This window comes from Palaemon carinicauda, chromosome 28 (assembly GCF_036898095.1).
Source record: "Palaemon carinicauda isolate YSFRI2023 chromosome 28, ASM3689809v2, whole genome shotgun sequence".
NCBI lineage: Eukaryota > Metazoa > Arthropoda > Malacostraca > Decapoda > Palaemonidae > Palaemon > Palaemon carinicauda.
In genome coordinates, this window is record NC_090752.1 from 35,869 (window position 1) to 53,249 (window position 17,381).

A 17,381-nucleotide genomic window follows, 5' to 3' on the forward strand; every position below is an offset into this window, starting at 1 on the left:
CTCTTCACTTTGCCTGGGAGACCCCTGTGGATGACTATCGCAGATGACGCGACCTCCGTACCGCGACTGTAGCGGGTTGTCTCTTCTAGAGGAGGAAGCGTAGTGTCTCCAGGCATGAAGCCGAAGCGACGCCCCGGTTCGGGAGAGATGTCGCAGTGTGGTTGCTTGAGTAGTCTGCGCCGTGGGAGAAGCTCTCCCGGGAGTTCCGTCAGGGGAAGCAGAGGGTCCAGAAACCGTTCTGCACATAGTCCCAGTGGAGCTCTCCCATTGAAAGGTTGACAGACAACCTGGTTTTGTTGAGACCCATTGTCCGCAGACAAAAAGGAGGGAAGACGCAGGCGTCAAAGTTGTCCCACCATCACCGGAATGCATCTTGCCAGAGTCTCGGGGTCTGAGACTGGGGGGAAAACTAGCGGAAGCTTGAGGTTCCAAGCTGTCGCGATCAGGTCCCCCAGACCAGCACTTGCTGGTTACCCAAGGTCAAAGACCCCTAGGTACACTCTCTCTATGAGGCTCTGCTCGGATAGTCTGAGAGAAACATTCCCCTGCCTGGAATGAGAGAGCCGATGGTGGAATTGAGAGAATCTCAATCATCCCGATATCTCTACTGCAAGATGTGAAGGTGTGAAAATGCGTCCCCTGCTGGTTAGCATGAAGTCGACACGCAACGGGGCGACTTGGCAGGAGCGGTAGGATCTGAAGAGGGGCCAGACTAAGGCCCTTAAGCCTGCCTGAATGATGGAGAGGTATCCTTCAGGTCTTGACCATAGGCCTGGACCGGAACATGCCCCCCCCCCTTTCCTTTGACGAGTCCGAGAACCGCATCAAGAATGTGGGGAAAGGACGAGAATATCCACTACCATCAAGAGGCTCCATAGGTCAACACCCATTGTAGGTTTAATAGTTCCGCTGGTCCCATAGGGCCAGGGAGTCCGGTTAAACATTGCCTGAAGCCACCGGAACTTGGATCGCCCCACATGGAACTTATCCTGAGGCGACCGTTCGGACTATAAACGGGTCAATGAGGAAAGAAGAACTAGGAAACGTTCCAAGGTAGGGCTGAAAACTCTGCTTGACTGAGAACAGGTACTGCGACTCTCCTCAGTCTTGCCACGGTGAACCGAAAGGAAGGCTCGGAGGATGTGGTAACAGAATCTGGCGTCCCCAGGTGGTCACCCATCCAAGTACCGACGTTGCTTAACCTCGCTGGACGGACGAGAAGCGGGGTTTCCAACGTGGTAAGGCGGTTGACTCAATATCATGGCCAGATACTCCAGATGTTGAGGCAGAGGAAGAGAAGGCTCCAAGCAAAATACCATGAGCCCACACTCATGGTCAGCATTCGGAAGCTTTTCCCGGCGCTGAAGAAGGTCGAAACCCGAGCCTACCGGAGTTGACCAGCCCTCCAAACAGCAGAGGAGGCGGAAGTCTGCACCTGAGCGGCCAAGAGGAAGGCAGGGAGAGTTCTCTGGGGAAACAAACCTGCTATGCCACGGCGGGATAGCCACACTGCATCATAAGCAGGAATACTTGCAGTTTAGGCTGAATTCGACGAGCACCCTGGAAGATGGATGGAATGGAAACTGAAAGTACCCGTCCTTCCGATCCAGGGTTAAAGGAGTCCTGTCGCCTCGTTACCAGTCTGATCGATTCTGCTGGTCTACGCTGGCCGAAGTTTGTTCGACAAACTTGATCAGGGCTGAGAGGTCGACTATGGACATCCCCTCTCAGATCCTTCCTTACAAGAAAGGATCGACTGAGGGGGCCGGGGGTGAAGCCGTCGATGATCCTAAGGAAGACCTTCGCCTAAGGTATGGATCATTCTGCCCAACCGGGCAACTCTGCTGATGCTATGGCATAGAGGTTCAGAGACACTGAATTCGCTGACAGAGACGGCAGGCGCGATATCCTTGGCTACTCACAGAGATTGTGCGGGAATGGGCATCGGGAAGCTGTCATTCGGATGAGTAACCTTAAGCATCCTCCCAGCGAAAAAACCTGCAATCCTAGAGTTCGTGAACTCCTTTTAGGACTATGCCCCCCCGGGGGAGTCTCCCGTGCCATCTGTTCCTGACAGGAGGAAACTGCAATTGGACACCTTGTCCCAGTTGTCGTAGCCGATAACTTGGGCCGACGTGGTTGAAAGAAAAGGGAGCTGGAGCCCTGCAGAGTCTGGAAGAAAGCGCCTTGGAGGAGTGAAACCGGAAGTCGATTTACTCCGCACAGCAGACGTCTAAGTCTCTGTCCTTGGGCAAAGACAAAACTCTTCAAGGATGGAAGGGTGTCTGAGGTCGTTGACCTCCACAGATGAGACACCCGAATGAAGCCTTCAGTCAGCGCGTCCAGATGGTACAACATCGAGCTTGTCCGCAAGTAGATACTTAACGACGAAAGGCCAAGGTGCCTGAGCTCGAGAGGAGGAAAGTACCCTTGATCTTCCTGTAGCTTCCTTGAACCAAACCTCGGGCCGTAACCGAGGAGGGAAAGAACCTGGTAAGCTCCCAGAGGAAGAGGTAAGCAGTCACCCCTTGTCCGATGGAGAAATCTTCAACGGAAAGCCCCCCCGCCAAAAATCCTTCCAGGGCGGGAGAAGGAGAGAGTACTCGTGCAGGAGAGGGGACCCTCGAGACCGACCTCTTGGGAACCAACTTCGCCCTGGGGGAAGTCACCACGAAGTCCACTCCTCTCTTTCTCTTCAGCGTAGGAGAGACAGCCGCTGGTTTGTTACCCTGGCCGGTGAGTGCTGGTTTCATAAACCTCATTAACGCCCGTGCCAGCGGATCAAACCATGTCTGCTGCTCCAAGGACACAGAGTCCGAAATCCTCGCTAAGGTGAAAGGGATCGGGCGATCCTTTGGAGAGGACACGACGGTTCCTGCCTGAAAAGAAGGTGGGAAGAATGCTGTACTGACCTGTCTTCGTCCTGCACTACCAACCTGTGCTTGGATGGAGGTGATCCCGAGTGCCGCCTAGGAGCACGCGTCCCTGCTGCTACCACCGGCTGTGGAATTCGCCGCGAACTATGGTCGCGCGAGGGCGAACAGTCGCGCAAAGGCGAGTGGTCGCGCGGGCGCGCAGGCGAGCGGTCGTGAGGGCGCGCAGGCGAGCGATCGCGCGGGCGCGCGGGCGCGCAGGCGAGCGATCGCGCGGGCGCGCAGGCGAGCGATCGCGCGGGCGCGCAGGCGAGCGATCGCGCGGGCGCGCAGGCGAGCGATCGCGCGGGCGCGCAGGCGAGCGATCGCGCGGGCGCGCAGGCGAGCGATCGCGCGGGCGCGCAGGCGAGCGATCGCGCGGGCGCGCAGGCGAATGGGCGTGACGGCGAGGGATCGTGCTGCCGCGTAGGTGAAGAAGATCGCTGGCGGTAAGCGATGGCGAGCAGCATGTGTAGGTGAATGATCGCGTGATAGGGTGCGATGGTGATCAGCATCCGCAAGAGGGCGATCGTTCAGGGTGGTGCGATGAGGAGCAGCATGCGTAAGCGGGCAATCGTTCAGGGTTGTGCGATGGCGAGCAGCATGCGCAGGTGAATGATCGCGTGAAAGGGTGCGATGGTGATCAGCATCCGCAAGAGGGCGATCGTTCAGGGTTGTGCGATGAGGAGCAGCATGCGTAAGCGGGCAATCGTTCAGGGTTGTGCGATGGCGAGCAGCATGCGCAGGTGAATGATCGCGTGAAAGGGTGCGATGGTGATCAGCATCTGCAGGAGGGCGATCGTTCAGGGTGGTGCGATGAGGAGCAGCATGCGTAAGCGGGCAATCGTTCAGGGTTGTGCGATGGCGAGCAGCATGCGCAGGTGAATGATCGCGTGAAAGGGTGCGATGGTGATCAGCATCCGCAAGAGGGCGATCGTTCAGGGTTGTGCGATGAGGAGCAGCGTGCGTAAGCGGGCAATCGTTCAGGGTTGTGCGATGGCGCGATAACGATCAGCATCCGCAGTTGAGGGTCGCGCGATGGCGATCAGCATCCGCAGTTGAGGGTCGCGCGATGGCGATCAGCATCCGCAGTTGAGGGTCGCGCGATGGCGATCATCATCCGCAGTTGAGGGTCGCGCGATGGCGATCATCATCTGCAGTTGAGGGTCGCGCGATGGCGATCAGCATCCGCAGTTGAGGGTCGCGCGATGGCGATCAGCATCTGCAGTTGAGGGTCGCGCGATGGCGATCAGCATCCGCAGTTGAGGGTCGCGCGATGGCGATCAGCATCTGCAGTTGAGGGTCGCGCGATGGCGATCAGCATCCGCAGTTGAGGGTCGCGCGATGGCGATCAGCATCTGCAGTTGAGGGTCGCGCGATGGCGATCAGCATCCGCAGTTGAGCTAGTAGCTGGCGAACCATGTTCCTTCAGAAGTGTTGGAGAACGTTGGCGTGCCAGCTGTAACACACGTGGGCGATCCGGAGATCGCTGGCGAGCTGATGATCGCTGACGAGCTGACGATCGCTGGCGAGCTGATGATCGCTGACGAGCTGATGATCGCTGACGAGCTGATGATCGCTGACGAGCAGAAGGCTACGCGTGGAAGCCTGTGCAAAGAAGAAGAGTCCTTGACCCCGACCTGAACCGAAGTTCTAGATCACGAGGGCGAACGTGGGCGCACAGGGCACGTAACAGGAACCGCAGGGAAGATCATCTTGAAAGCGCTGACGAACAGGAGAGCGCTGACGAACAGAAGGGCGCGCAGGGAAACCCTGACACGCAAGGGAAGAACCCCCGTGGGGGCAACCCTTAGCCCCGAAGGGATCGTTGTCCGCCGGGAGACTGATGTCCGTCGGAAGACCGCTGTCCGTCGGGAAGACCGTTGTCCGTCGGGAAGACCGTTGCCCGTCGGAAGACGAGATTAGACTGCTGTCCATCTGCACCAAGACGGAAGATCGAGAAAAAGAAGTTGTAGGCTGCAAACGGAGATTCAAAAAGGCGCCTCAAGCACCCTTATAGGGAGATGAGAGGCCCTTACGACGAGGCGGACGGAGGGCCTTACGGCGAGGGAGGCCAACAGCAACAGCAACAGAAGAAACCTCCGAAGAGGAGTCTCTATGAGTGTACTCTCTCGCGAACGAAAGAGAAACACTTCGTGGAAGAGACTGGTCAGCCAGTGACCTAAAAGGGGCAATCCTCCGAAGAGGAGCTCCTGCAGTTGCCCAGCCCCTTGAGCGAAACTGCAGGTGCGACCGCTCAGCACCAAGAGCATAGTCGCACGAAAAAAAGGCAAGAGAAGAACCCCCCAAAAGAGGAAAAGCTCAAGCCTGGACAGGAAAAAACTTCCCTCGGAAGGAAAGTTATCCGCCCAAGGAGGCAAGCCTCCTGACTGTTCTAAAATGAACTGGAGAGCTGTCCGTCGACACGGGAGTACTACCAGTAGAAGGAGACACGCCCCTGACGACAATACAAGGGGGGAGGCAGCAACAGCCGAATCCCCAGGACTCAACCAGACAGCTCACACCGTTGCTATATTACAGAAACGAACTAGATCGGTAACTGTAAAAAAATAAAAACAAATAATATTAGTACACATTCATTCCCCCGGGAAGGCTCCGAAGAGGAATCCCGAGGAAAAGGAACAAGAATTACACAACAGGCACGTGCCCTCACAACCACTTACACTCGCGGAAGGAGAGCTGTAACCAAAACAGAATTATAACAATTATAATTATGTAACTATGTAATTATGTAATTTAAAAATGAATGAACACTAAAGAAAAAAACGAAAACCCCGAAAGGAATCGTTCTACAAGCTGAAAAATTAACAACTACAATTAGATTCATAAACTAATTGAAACAAAATGTACGGCGTAGCAACCCCACCCACACGGGAAGGAAGCTACAAGGGCGTAGTAAAACATAGTAAAAGGGTGAACGACCTCAAGAGAGAGAGAGAGAGAAAGACCGAAGTCAAACTCGATCGCAACCCATAAAATTAGGCCGTGGTGGCCTAACTGCCGAGGCCTCCACGTAGATATCGTACACTACACACACACATCTGAAAAGGAAACTTACTTATTTCTATACTCAAATATATATACAAACATGAAAACATGTTTACATATATATTGAGTAAAAGAAAAGTAAGCGATTAAGTAAAGACAAAACAGACAATGGCTGCCAAGCGAGGACCAAGACAGAGACGTCTGTCACAGTCCGAGCCAAAAGTGAAAGTGAGTATTCACCTGTGTGTGAGGGGGAGGAGGGGTAGCTAGCTACCACTCCCCTACCCCCCCGCTAACTAGCGCGGGGGTAATACACCCTCGTTAAATTCTAATGGCTCGCCATTTCAGCTACGCTAAAAGTAATAACCCTTTGTAAATAGCGTGGTTTGTATTTCGGTTACGGAACAAATATAAATTATACAGTACTTGTACGTAGCAAAGCAGGAAAACAATTTGAGAGAGAGAGAGAGAGAGAGAGAGAGAGAGAGAGAGAGAGAGAGAGAGAGAGAGAGAGAGAGAGAGAGAGAGAGATTGTTTTACGTACGTAAATGTAAATTTTAAACAAAAAAAATATGATAGGTTACAACATGTAGACTTTTAAAACCTTCCCTTTAACTTAATGCATACAGTACGTACATTACTAAACTATAAAACAGGTTAAAGTAAAAAATAAAGATTGTTACTGTACTCACCACGAAAGAAGTTCAAGAAAAACTTGAATGACGATGGCGATGAATTTGCTGCACAGTAGAAATGATGATGATGAAGCTGATGATGTGTTCTACTGTGCAGTCAATGATAGTATTTTACGTCTCTTCAGACGGAGGTGTCTTTTCCTGGGACACCTCTTCAACTTCTTCAATTTCTTCCGAAGGCGTACTAGCAGGAGGAACTGGCTCTTTTTTGCGAGGCTGAAAAAACATTGTGATCGGAAGTTGTTGCCGCTGCTTCTTTTTTCGATCCAAGAGCATCCTGTAGGGAGTCGTGATGTCATCAACCTTGTTGCAGAATTGCATCGAGCGAACCATATCCTCGTCCCACTCTTGCAACATTTCTTTCGCCTCCTTCATATGGTTGCAGAACTTGGCGAGCCGTTCTAATGTTAAGCCCGTTTCTTCGACATTTTCTTGGGTCTCTTCCTGGGTACCCTCACTCTCTTCCTCACTTGCCGATTTCGTCAGGTCTTCGAGGTCTGCGTCAGTTAGGGGCTGGGAATGGCAGTCCAACAACTCGTCGACGTCTTCAGTCGTCATGTCGCCAAACCCGTCACCCCCAATTATGGCAGCCAACTGCACAGATTTCCGTATTGCAGAGTGTTGGATTTCCGACGGAGTAAATCCCTTGTCGTCGTAAACAATATCGGGCCACAGCTTCTTCCAGCTCGCATTTACGGTTGCAGGTTTCATCTCTTGAAGTGCCTTTTGAATATTCTGCAGGCACGTGGCTATGGTGTACTGCCGCCAGTACGCCTTCAAGTTGAAGTCTTCATCCTCGTCATCTTGGGCAGCATCCACACACGCAACGAGGTCCGCCAAGGTATTCTTCGTGTAGAGGGCCTTGAACGCCCTGATAACCCCCTGGTCCATTGGTTGAATTAATGACGTGGTGTTGGGTGGCAGGAACTCAACCTGAACGCCCTCACGCGACAGGTCAGTTGCGTGTCCACCAGCGTTATCCATAAGGAGAAGGATCTTGAATGGCAAGCCCTTCTCTAAGAGATATTCATGGACTTGCGGGATGAAACACTGGTGGAACCAGTTGGAGGTCAGCATCTTCGTAATCCATGCTTTTTGATTATGCATCCAGTACACGGGAAGGAGATTCTTATTTTTGTTTTTCAAAGCGCGAGGATTTTTCGACTTATAAATAAGCCCCGGCTTTAACAAAAATCCAGCAGCATTGCCACACATCACGAGGGTAACGCGATCCTTGAATGCCTTAAAGCCAGAGGCTTTGGCTTCCTCTTTGAACAGGAAAGTTCGCGACGGCATTCTCTTCCAAAACAAGCCGGTTTCATCCATATTAAACACTTGTTCCGGCTTGTATCCACCTTCAGCGATAATGTTCTTGAAAGTCTGGTTCACGTAAGTTTCAGCAGCGGCAGTGTCAGCGGAAGCAGACTCCCCATGCAGGGAAACGCTTTTCAGGGCGAAGCGTTTCTGAAACTTCGCGAACCATCCTTTGTTGTTTCTGACGCTGGGAATCAGTGGAGGTCCCTGGTTGAGGATCATCTACATCATCATCATCTTCAGCATGGTCGCCATCGTCGTCATGAGGTTCCTTTGCCGCAAAATTCTCATACAAGCTCAAAGCCTTTGTTCGGATGGTGTTCGTATCCAACGCTATGTTCTTCTTCCGACAGTCGGCAATCCACACAGCTAAAGCACCTTCCATGCGTACGATCGTTTTATTACGCGTTGTAACGACTCGCTTCGCTGATCTGCTAAAGGTGATTGCAGCAGTCTTTCTAATGTTCGCCTCGTCCTTCTTGATGTAGCGAACGGTGGATTCGTTGATGCCAAAATGGCGGCCGGCGGCCGCGTAACTTCTACCATCTTTTAACATGTCGAGAAGCGTAACCTTCTCAGCTATCGTCATCATTCTTCGGTGGCGTTTAGGCTCACTACCAGCCTTACTAGAAGCAGAACGCTTGGGAGCCATTGTAACAGAAAGTTCAACAAAAAGTTCAACTTAAAACAGTCGTACACAGCACAGATTAAACTTCACAAAGTTAAGAACGTCTACTCAGCAATACGCGGAAAGAGAAAGTGAACGATGCAGCCCCGCGAGAACTGTGATGCTGCGGGTAGAAGATGCGGGCAAAACACCAATCACAGGCTAGATAACAAAACTTGAGATTTGATTCGTCATCTATCAGCGCTTGAACCAATCACAACCCGTCTTACAGTACATGGTGCGTTGGTTACTCATAGAAGATGCCCCGCGCATACTGAACGTACGTAGATTAAGTACAATACCGTAATAATAATAAATAATGATAATAATACTGTACAGTAATAATAATAATAATAATGATTAATAATAATAACAATAATAATTTTATTAACAACAACAACAATAATAATAATAATAACAATAATAATAAAAATTTACGTACGTACGCTATTTTACGCCTCTCTCTCTCTCTCTCTCTCTCTTTCTCTCTCTCTCTCTCGTACGCTTACAGTACTTATTCGAAATGTGATTTTTGCAACAAAGAATATTATTGGATGCAGTACTGTACTACGTACGTATACATACAAAAGATTCATGGAAAAGAAGCACATCCATTACAGTACACACCATTCTAATATGGTATGACTGCATCTGATTTGCATTTCATGTTCGATTTAATTTTACTACGTACTGAATTATCGTATGATCACATTCTCTTTTCGTGTTTTATTTCTTTCTGTGCTGAATTATATATCATATGTAATGCAATGAACAATCAGTAAGAGCAGATATTACTAATTACAGTATTAATGGAATTACAGGTAACAAAATATCGTATTTGGTTATCTTCAGATTTCGCGGTATTTTCGAATTTTCCGGAAAATCCGCGATATGTATATATATATGGGTTATGGGAAAACCCCGCGAAGTGGTGAATCCGCGATTGTCGAACCGCGAAGTAGCGAGGGTTCACTGTATATATATAGTATATTAATCATTAATATTACTTAAATTCAACGTACGTATCCTAATTACTGTACATTTAGTTTAACACTTTTTACATCAATGTTCATAATTACCCTTTTCATCCATATTCCAGACTGTTCAGGATTGTACCCATTCTGAACGATGATACCAAGAATCTCAGCTGGGAACACATACTCAATATTTTGAGTATGTACCCAATGAATTTTCAGGGTCTACAAAGTTTTCCGAATGATTCACCGTGTTATGTATAGAACACAAAGATGACAGCTTATTAGACGCACGCCACTTGTCGCTATTAATACACGAGCCACTCTTAATTTATATCTGGATTAAAGGAATAAGATTTTCAGCTGAGCGTTCGAGGCAAAGGCTCCACTAAACGCATTATAAAAATTTTCTTGGATTCCCTCTCAATCCCCCCAAAATCCCAAATATCACCGAGAGGACGGCCCCTGTCAAATTTAAGTTTGCCAAAATGAGATTCATCTATTTCTATTATAACACCATCACCACCAATTGGTTCTTCGATTATCTAAATAATATTCAGCAACTTCACAACAAAAACTATGCCAATCAACACTGGTTGCTCTACTTATTGTAAGAGAATCTATTACCGTATGATGGTTCCACAATTTATTGACCCAATGATTAATAAATGATAAGTTTCCAAGAAGGAAGATGAGTAACATCTAAAAAGGTACCTTTATAATCTGAAACTTTATACCCACATCACTGGCGTTTTTGTTTTAGCAATCACCACATTAGAACTACAATACCAAATATGCTTATCTTCCCTAAAAATTGATGGTTTCTGACATTTAAGACACTGAACACTCAAAGGTAACAAAATTTTAAAAAAAATATCATATGCATATTTTGCATGTTCGGCATATGCACCACCAAGATATTTGCCTATTCCCCAAAAATAATCGAGCTCACAAGTCAACTGAATTTCACTATCCATACCTTTAAACCGATGGAGGAAAAGACAATCCTTGGTCTGTAGGAACCATATTGTTTTCCGATTGGTTAACCATTTTACCCCCAAAGGACGTACTGGTACGTTTCACAAAACTCATCCCTTTACCACCATGGACGTACCGGTACGTTCTTGCAAACAACTGCTTTTAATTTTTCTTTTCATATTTTTGATAAATTTTTGAGAAAATTCAGACATTTTCCAAGAGAATGAGACCAACCTGACCTCTCTATGAAAAAAATTAAAGCTGTTAGAGCAATTTAAAAAAAATATACCGCAAAATGTGCTCGAAAAAAAATAACCCCTTGGGGTTAAGGGTTGGAAATTTTCAAATAGCCTGGGGGTAAAAGGGTTAACAATGAAAACGTCATAAATTGACGGCCAGTTACATAAACTGTGACAATTGACATCTCTTTACCGAGGACCAACCAAACCATAGTATTTCGGAGAGAATCAGGTACAGTATGTTTGTAGATGGCAGTTGTAGATTGTCTAATTGTCAAAACAATGGCCTGAAGCACCTGTCTTCGAATGGCAAAACGTCAAAAAAAGTAGTACGTAATTCCAAAAAAAGTTTGTTATTGGCTGAAATCAATAATAGAGTTAGGCCACAAGAGATGCAACGGGTGATTTGAGTGGTTGTCGATAAACAAATGAACAAACTCGGGATACAGATGATTGGTGTAGAAGGCAAATATTAAGACTTCATAAAATTACTTCTGTAATGCAGGATATATAACAACTCGGGCTGCCTTGCTGTATCTTTTATTGATCTGATTCAGCCTGTAAAGCATGACAATATAAATAGGTATCCCAAACAATTTTCCACCACATTTAACAACCATACATTTAATAACATCACATTTGATATATAATACATTAACAATAATACATAGTAATAGTGCAATGAATAATAATGCAAAATGAACAGTACACGACAAATGCATACCCGCTCAACTTACAATGTGACCGCCCATTCTTAGCCATGGTAATTAATTGAATACGCCATCCGTCTATACACTGCCACCGACACTTGTCAGTCATAACACCGTCCTGCACTGCTTCCCCGCACCAACAAAGAACTTGCTTGAAGGATTTTCAGTATCAGACCATTATAATTTCTCGTGCCCGTATCCTCACTATGTCCCCGAATACAATGACAATACGAACATTAATGCAAAGTTTACTAATAAAATTTCATAAAAAATGCAGAACCAGCTAATTATAATTTACACAAAAAGTAACACTGCATCCTATGACACGAAGGATATGTCAGTCACGAATGGCAATTACACTACAATAATCACAACAATGAAAACTGAGGCGGTGAAAAGTACAACTAAGAAAATCCCAAGGACGGGAGAATTTTGCGACAGTCTCCTATCCTTGGAACAATCCGACAGTACTACAAATGCCGCTTCTAACTAAAGCAACATGTTCTCAGTAATTTCGAATTGTCCAAAAGTTACAATATTACCAAATACAATTCCCAATATTTATCCAACTTAACATGTACATGAATTACATTAACCAGAATATTACCACATCCACATAAATACAAACTATTATGATGATGATCATAATATACTCCCCCCACAACAGATTAATGCCACTTAAGTTTACTGTTCTTCCACCGGAAGTATCACCACTAATTTATGCACCGATCTGGTCATTAGTTTATCAGGTTCTCCCAAATACCGATTTCCAAACTTATTTATCTTATATCTGAGTACCACATCCCTTGTTTTTCCATCTCTTCCCTGCATCCCTTCTACCACTTGTGCTAATTTCCATTCTCCTCTCAATGCATTTTGGTCATTAACAAGTACAATATCACCCTTCATTACACTTCTTACATTAACATGCCATTTTTGTCTTACAATAAGAGTTGGAAAATAATTTTTCATCCATTTATTCCAAAACAAATCTACTATTTTCATCTTAAATGCATATGACTTATTAAAATTAACTCTCTCATTCCAAAATCCACAAGGAGCTTCTATGGTAGATCGACCCAATAGTAAATCATTAGGTCTTAACACAGTCCCTTCGGTAAAGTTTTCCCCTGGTTTAAACCCAATAGGCCGTTCATTCAACATATTGGCAACTTCATACATTACAGATTGTAGTTCCCCAAAAGATATGACTGATTCACCTATGATTCTGGTGAGTGACCTCTTCACCAGTCTAATTAACGACTCGCTACAAGCGTTTTCCCATGGGGCATCAGCAGATTTATTAAATACCCAGGTTAAACCTTCAAATTTTCCAAAGTTAAACACTAAACCTTTATTCCACTGAGTAACCATTTCTCTCAACTCCTTGTTAGCAGACACCAACTGCGTACCATTATCACTGTAAAGCTTCTTTGGAAATCCTCTTAGACATGTGAACCTTTTCAGTACAGTAAGAAAGTTTTGAGTATCATAACCCTCAGAAATGTCCAAATGTACAGCCTTTGTAACCATGCAATTAAAAATTACTCCAAATATTTTCCTTTTCACTCTTCTTTTTACAGTATCACAAACCCAGAAAGGGCCAAAAAGATCTAGGCTAACATTATGCCATGGAGGACATGGTTCAAGTCTCTCTTTTGGCAACTCTCCCATAGCTTGTGATGTACAGATCTTGTCAATTCTTCGACATACTACACACTGTTTTCTAATAGATTTCATTGTTTTCCTTGCTCCCAATATCCAATATTTCACTTGAGCTCTAGCAAGACTTGATTCAACTCCACTGTGATCCTTTTGATGTATGTGAGACAGGTATATTAAAGAGAATGGGTGCTTTGATGGGAGAAGTATAAACTGATTCTGATCCCAATTGTCCTTCAACCATTTGGACATCCTGCTACCCACGGTGACTATGCCATCCTCTCTCGAAACTGGTCCTAAACGTCTATACCTCTTTTCCCAGTCTTGTGGCAAACTTGCTTGAGCGTTTTTGACGAAATACAACTCAGCTTGCTGTATCTCTTCTGTACTAGGATCGCACAATATAGCCTTAAACGATTTTTTCTTTATTGCACTAATAATTCTAGCCATCACTGATAACAGTCTTTTCATATTGCTAAATCTTTGGATATCAATCACCTGGCTACTTGAATTAATTTCTCCTTCATTTAAGGCCACTCTTGCGAAAACAACATCAGGAAGATCCGATACTGTACTCTGTTTTACAGGCCATTCCGAGGAATCTTGATACAGGAATTCTGGACCCTTTTGCCAAACAGATTCTGTATCTAATTCTCTGGGGTTACATTTCCTAGTAGTCAAATCAGCGTTGTTTTCCTTGGAAGATACCCAAAACCATTCTATGGGTTCAGTTTTGGACTGAATTTCTGCAACCCTAATTCCAACAAAGGAATTAAACTGGTGGGATTCCTTCTGGATCTGTGCTCTTACTATCTCACTGTCAGTGATGTGGATTACCTTAGAGAATTTGTATCTCATATTGATTTCAACGGTTGCCCTCAATCTCGATGCTAAAACAGCAGCACACAGTTCTAATCGTGGTATACTGATTTGTTTCATAGGCGCTATTCTATTCTTTGAACAAAGAAGGTTTACATAATAATTACCATCTTGCTTTTCCCATCTAACATATGCTACAGCTCCATACGCTTTTATACTACTATCACAAAAAATGATCAACTCTGGGTCTTTAATTACGTCTGCAGGCCTTACACACCTACTAAAACAGATATTTTCAATTTCAAACATTTCCCTAAACAAATTTTTAGCTTCAGAGTATAAGGTATCACTAATAGGATCATCCCATCCCCTTGAATGTCCCTCATTAATTTCTACAATGATAGAACGCATCAATAACTTTGTCTTCAGTGTGAATGGTGTTAAGAGTCCCAAAGGATCATACAGCTTTGCAAATTGTGATAGTACACTTCTCTTAGTCAACAGAGGTGGCATACAACTCTCAAAATTATCACAGTTCACATCCGACTCTATTCTACCTTCACAGGTTTTTTTTTGAGAAATTGAGTTTGACCCTATATGAGAAAGTATCCAGTTTAGGTTTCCAACTTAAACCCAAAACCTTTTCCTGTTCAGTATTTAAAACCCTAGCATTATTATCCTTATCCTCTCCCGATAAAACCCAGTATTTAATCTGAAATCCTCCCAATCTTAATACTACTTCTACTTCTTTAATCCTTTTCATTGCACAATCCTTCGAGTTAACACTACTGATGATGTCATCAACATAAGAGTCCTCTACTATCATCTTGGATGCTAGCGGAAAGCAATTATTAATTTCTGCAGTTTTATGAAGTGCCATCATTGCAATAGATCCTGAGGGTTTATCCCCAAATGTAACAGTCTTCAATTTATAATGACTAGGATCTCTTTCTAACTCAAAGTTTCTCCATAAAAACCTGTGAGTATGCATATCCTCTTCTGAAAGTTTTACAGTATTGTACATCTTTTTAATATCACCAACCACGCCTATCTTTCCTTCCCTGAATCGTAATAGTATTCCCAATAGGTTATTAATTACATCAGGTCCCTTTGCAAGTAGGTCATTCAGAGATATTCCTTGATATGATGCTGCAGCATCAAATACTATTCTCACTGGGGTTGATGAGGAATCTGTTTTATAAACTGCATGGTGGGGTAAGTAGAAGATTGGACCCTTATAATCCAGCTCTGACTTCAATAATTTTTCCGCTACCCCTCGATCCAACATGTCTTGAATTTGTTCTTGATATTTTGTGCATTGTGTTGCTCCCAGCCTTTTCAGTCTCTTTTCGGTAGCCTTCAATCTAGCATAAGCCATTGGAAAATTATTTGGCAGTTTAGAAGGGTCAGAAATCCAAGGATACTTAGATATCCAGCACATGTTTTCTTCATCATAAGTTAATCCATCTTCAATGAGTTTGAGTTCTCTCTCTTCCCTAATAGTTAAATTTCCCTTTACTGAACATTCTCCGCATTTGCAACCTCCACATTTTGGGATACACTCCGTTCCCAAACTTTCATCCAAGAAATAATTCTCCACTAATTTACCCACATTTGGTTTAGCCCTGAAATGCCAATCAGCAGTGTCATCGTAGCTTATATGATTAATTTGAACACAGTACTTCTTTTCACCTTCCTTCTCATCAAATCTACCCCTAATGCAGAGTCCAAAATCATTGGACAATAATTGAATATTATCTACTGTTTTTATGACTTGTGGCAATAAAGTACAGTAATCTGATCCTATTAGCAGCTCTATACGTCCCTCTGGCCTTTGAAGGTGTTTCTCCTGTACTCCCAGTTTCCTTGCTATTTCTCCCAAATCCATATGATGATGAACAGCAGTTATTTCAGACACGCCACAAACTTCTACAAGTTTTTCTATTCCTGCTTGATCCTTTAATAATACTTCATAAACACAACTATCCAACTCCTCTGTGTGATCACCAACTTTAGTCATAGATAATTGTATAGGAATACCTTTGAGTCCTAGTTTCCTTGCCATTCTAAATGTAATTAAACTAATGTTACTTCCTGCATCATACAACGTGGGGATAGACTTCCCTTCACTGTTAACAAACCCAGTCATCAGAATTGCACCTTTTTTACTTAAATAGTTACTTGTGGCATCAATTGTTGAATTATTTGGATTGTTAAATAGTGTGTGTAAACTTGAATGATGATGTTTACCACACACCTCACCATTTACTTTTACCCTACATGGAAATCTTTTCTCACAATTTCTGGAGAAATGTCCCGTTCGGAGACAGGCGTAGCAAACTCCCTTTTTTCTTAAAAAGTCCATCTGATTTTCAGCTGACCATTGCTTAAATGTCATACAATCCTTCAATTCATGAGATTCACTATCATGGACAGGACAATTTTTTCTTATCTGATCACTGTTATACCTTGTTCTATTAATTCCACCTATATTTTTTCCTTTGCTAATGTGATATAAACTGGTTAAACATTCAGACAATTGATTTTGAAGTTTCTCTTGTCCTATAGTCAACAATTTTATAGCTTCTGCTAATTCCTTTTCCTTATCAAATTCCCTTTCCACAGTATGTACTGTTACCTTAGTCGCACCACTTCTTGAATTATCTTGTAAATACTCCAGAGCTTTGCGATGATCTGTCAGAAATGTAACCAAATTCTTAAATTTGTCCGAATTTAATTCCTGCACTTTAATGGCCCATTCTCTTTTTAACACCGACGGCAGCAATCTTTCTACTTGGGTAAGTACAGTAGTATTCTCCAGTTCTGTAGTCAAGTTTAAATTACTTACATCTAACCACACCTTTTCTACTGTATTGATTAGATTAATTAACTTTCTGTCATCACTATCATTAAGCGGTTTATATGCCCATATATCTCCTAATATCGCATCGATCAGTTTTCCTTCATTACCGTATGCTTCATTTAGTCTATCCCACATTCGTTTATAATCATCTATATCCTCCACAAGCCTCCTCGGTTCCCCTTCTAATGATATTCTAAGTACGTACGGGTCTTTCCCATGTTGTGACACAACTAGTCTTTCATAATCTCTTACAAAGGCAGGAAATGCTCTCACTGAACCACTAAATTTGGGAGGCTCAAGTTTTTTCAAGGCAAGCACAGTATTATTTTTCACTTTTGTCTTTCCCTTTATCACGCCAAGTAATGAATATTTTATAGTTTCCAATTCCTGTATATATTCCTCATATTCCTGACAAGATTCGCCAACCTTTAATTGTTCTATCATTTGTTCATTGATAACATCAACCTTTTCGAAACACTCACTAACCTCAGTGTACAACACTTCCAATGTTTCTATCGAGTCTCCTCTTCTCTGTGCAT

General features: G+C 44.4%; 2 protein-coding genes across 2 annotated transcripts; both read right to left on the reverse strand.

Annotated features, from left to right (window-relative positions):
• Positions 1–12,182: 12,182 nt before the first annotated feature.
• On the reverse strand, positions 12,183–14,492 carry LOC137621366 (uncharacterized). The gene has a single exon (XM_068351664.1). The coding sequence runs from the start codon at positions 14,490–14,492 to the stop codon at positions 12,183–12,185; it is 2,310 nt and encodes a 769-aa protein (XP_068207765.1).
• Positions 14,493–14,538: 46 nt separating this feature from the next.
• LOC137621367 (uncharacterized) lies at positions 14,539–16,880 on the reverse strand. Its single transcript, XM_068351665.1, has 2 exons — positions 16,871–16,880; positions 14,539–16,673 (listed from the first exon to the last, which is right to left on the reverse strand). Exons 1-2 carry the CDS (start codon positions 16,878–16,880, stop codon positions 14,539–14,541), a joined length of 2,145 nt encoding a protein of 714 aa, XP_068207766.1.
• Between the last annotated feature and the right edge of the window lie 501 nt (positions 16,881–17,381).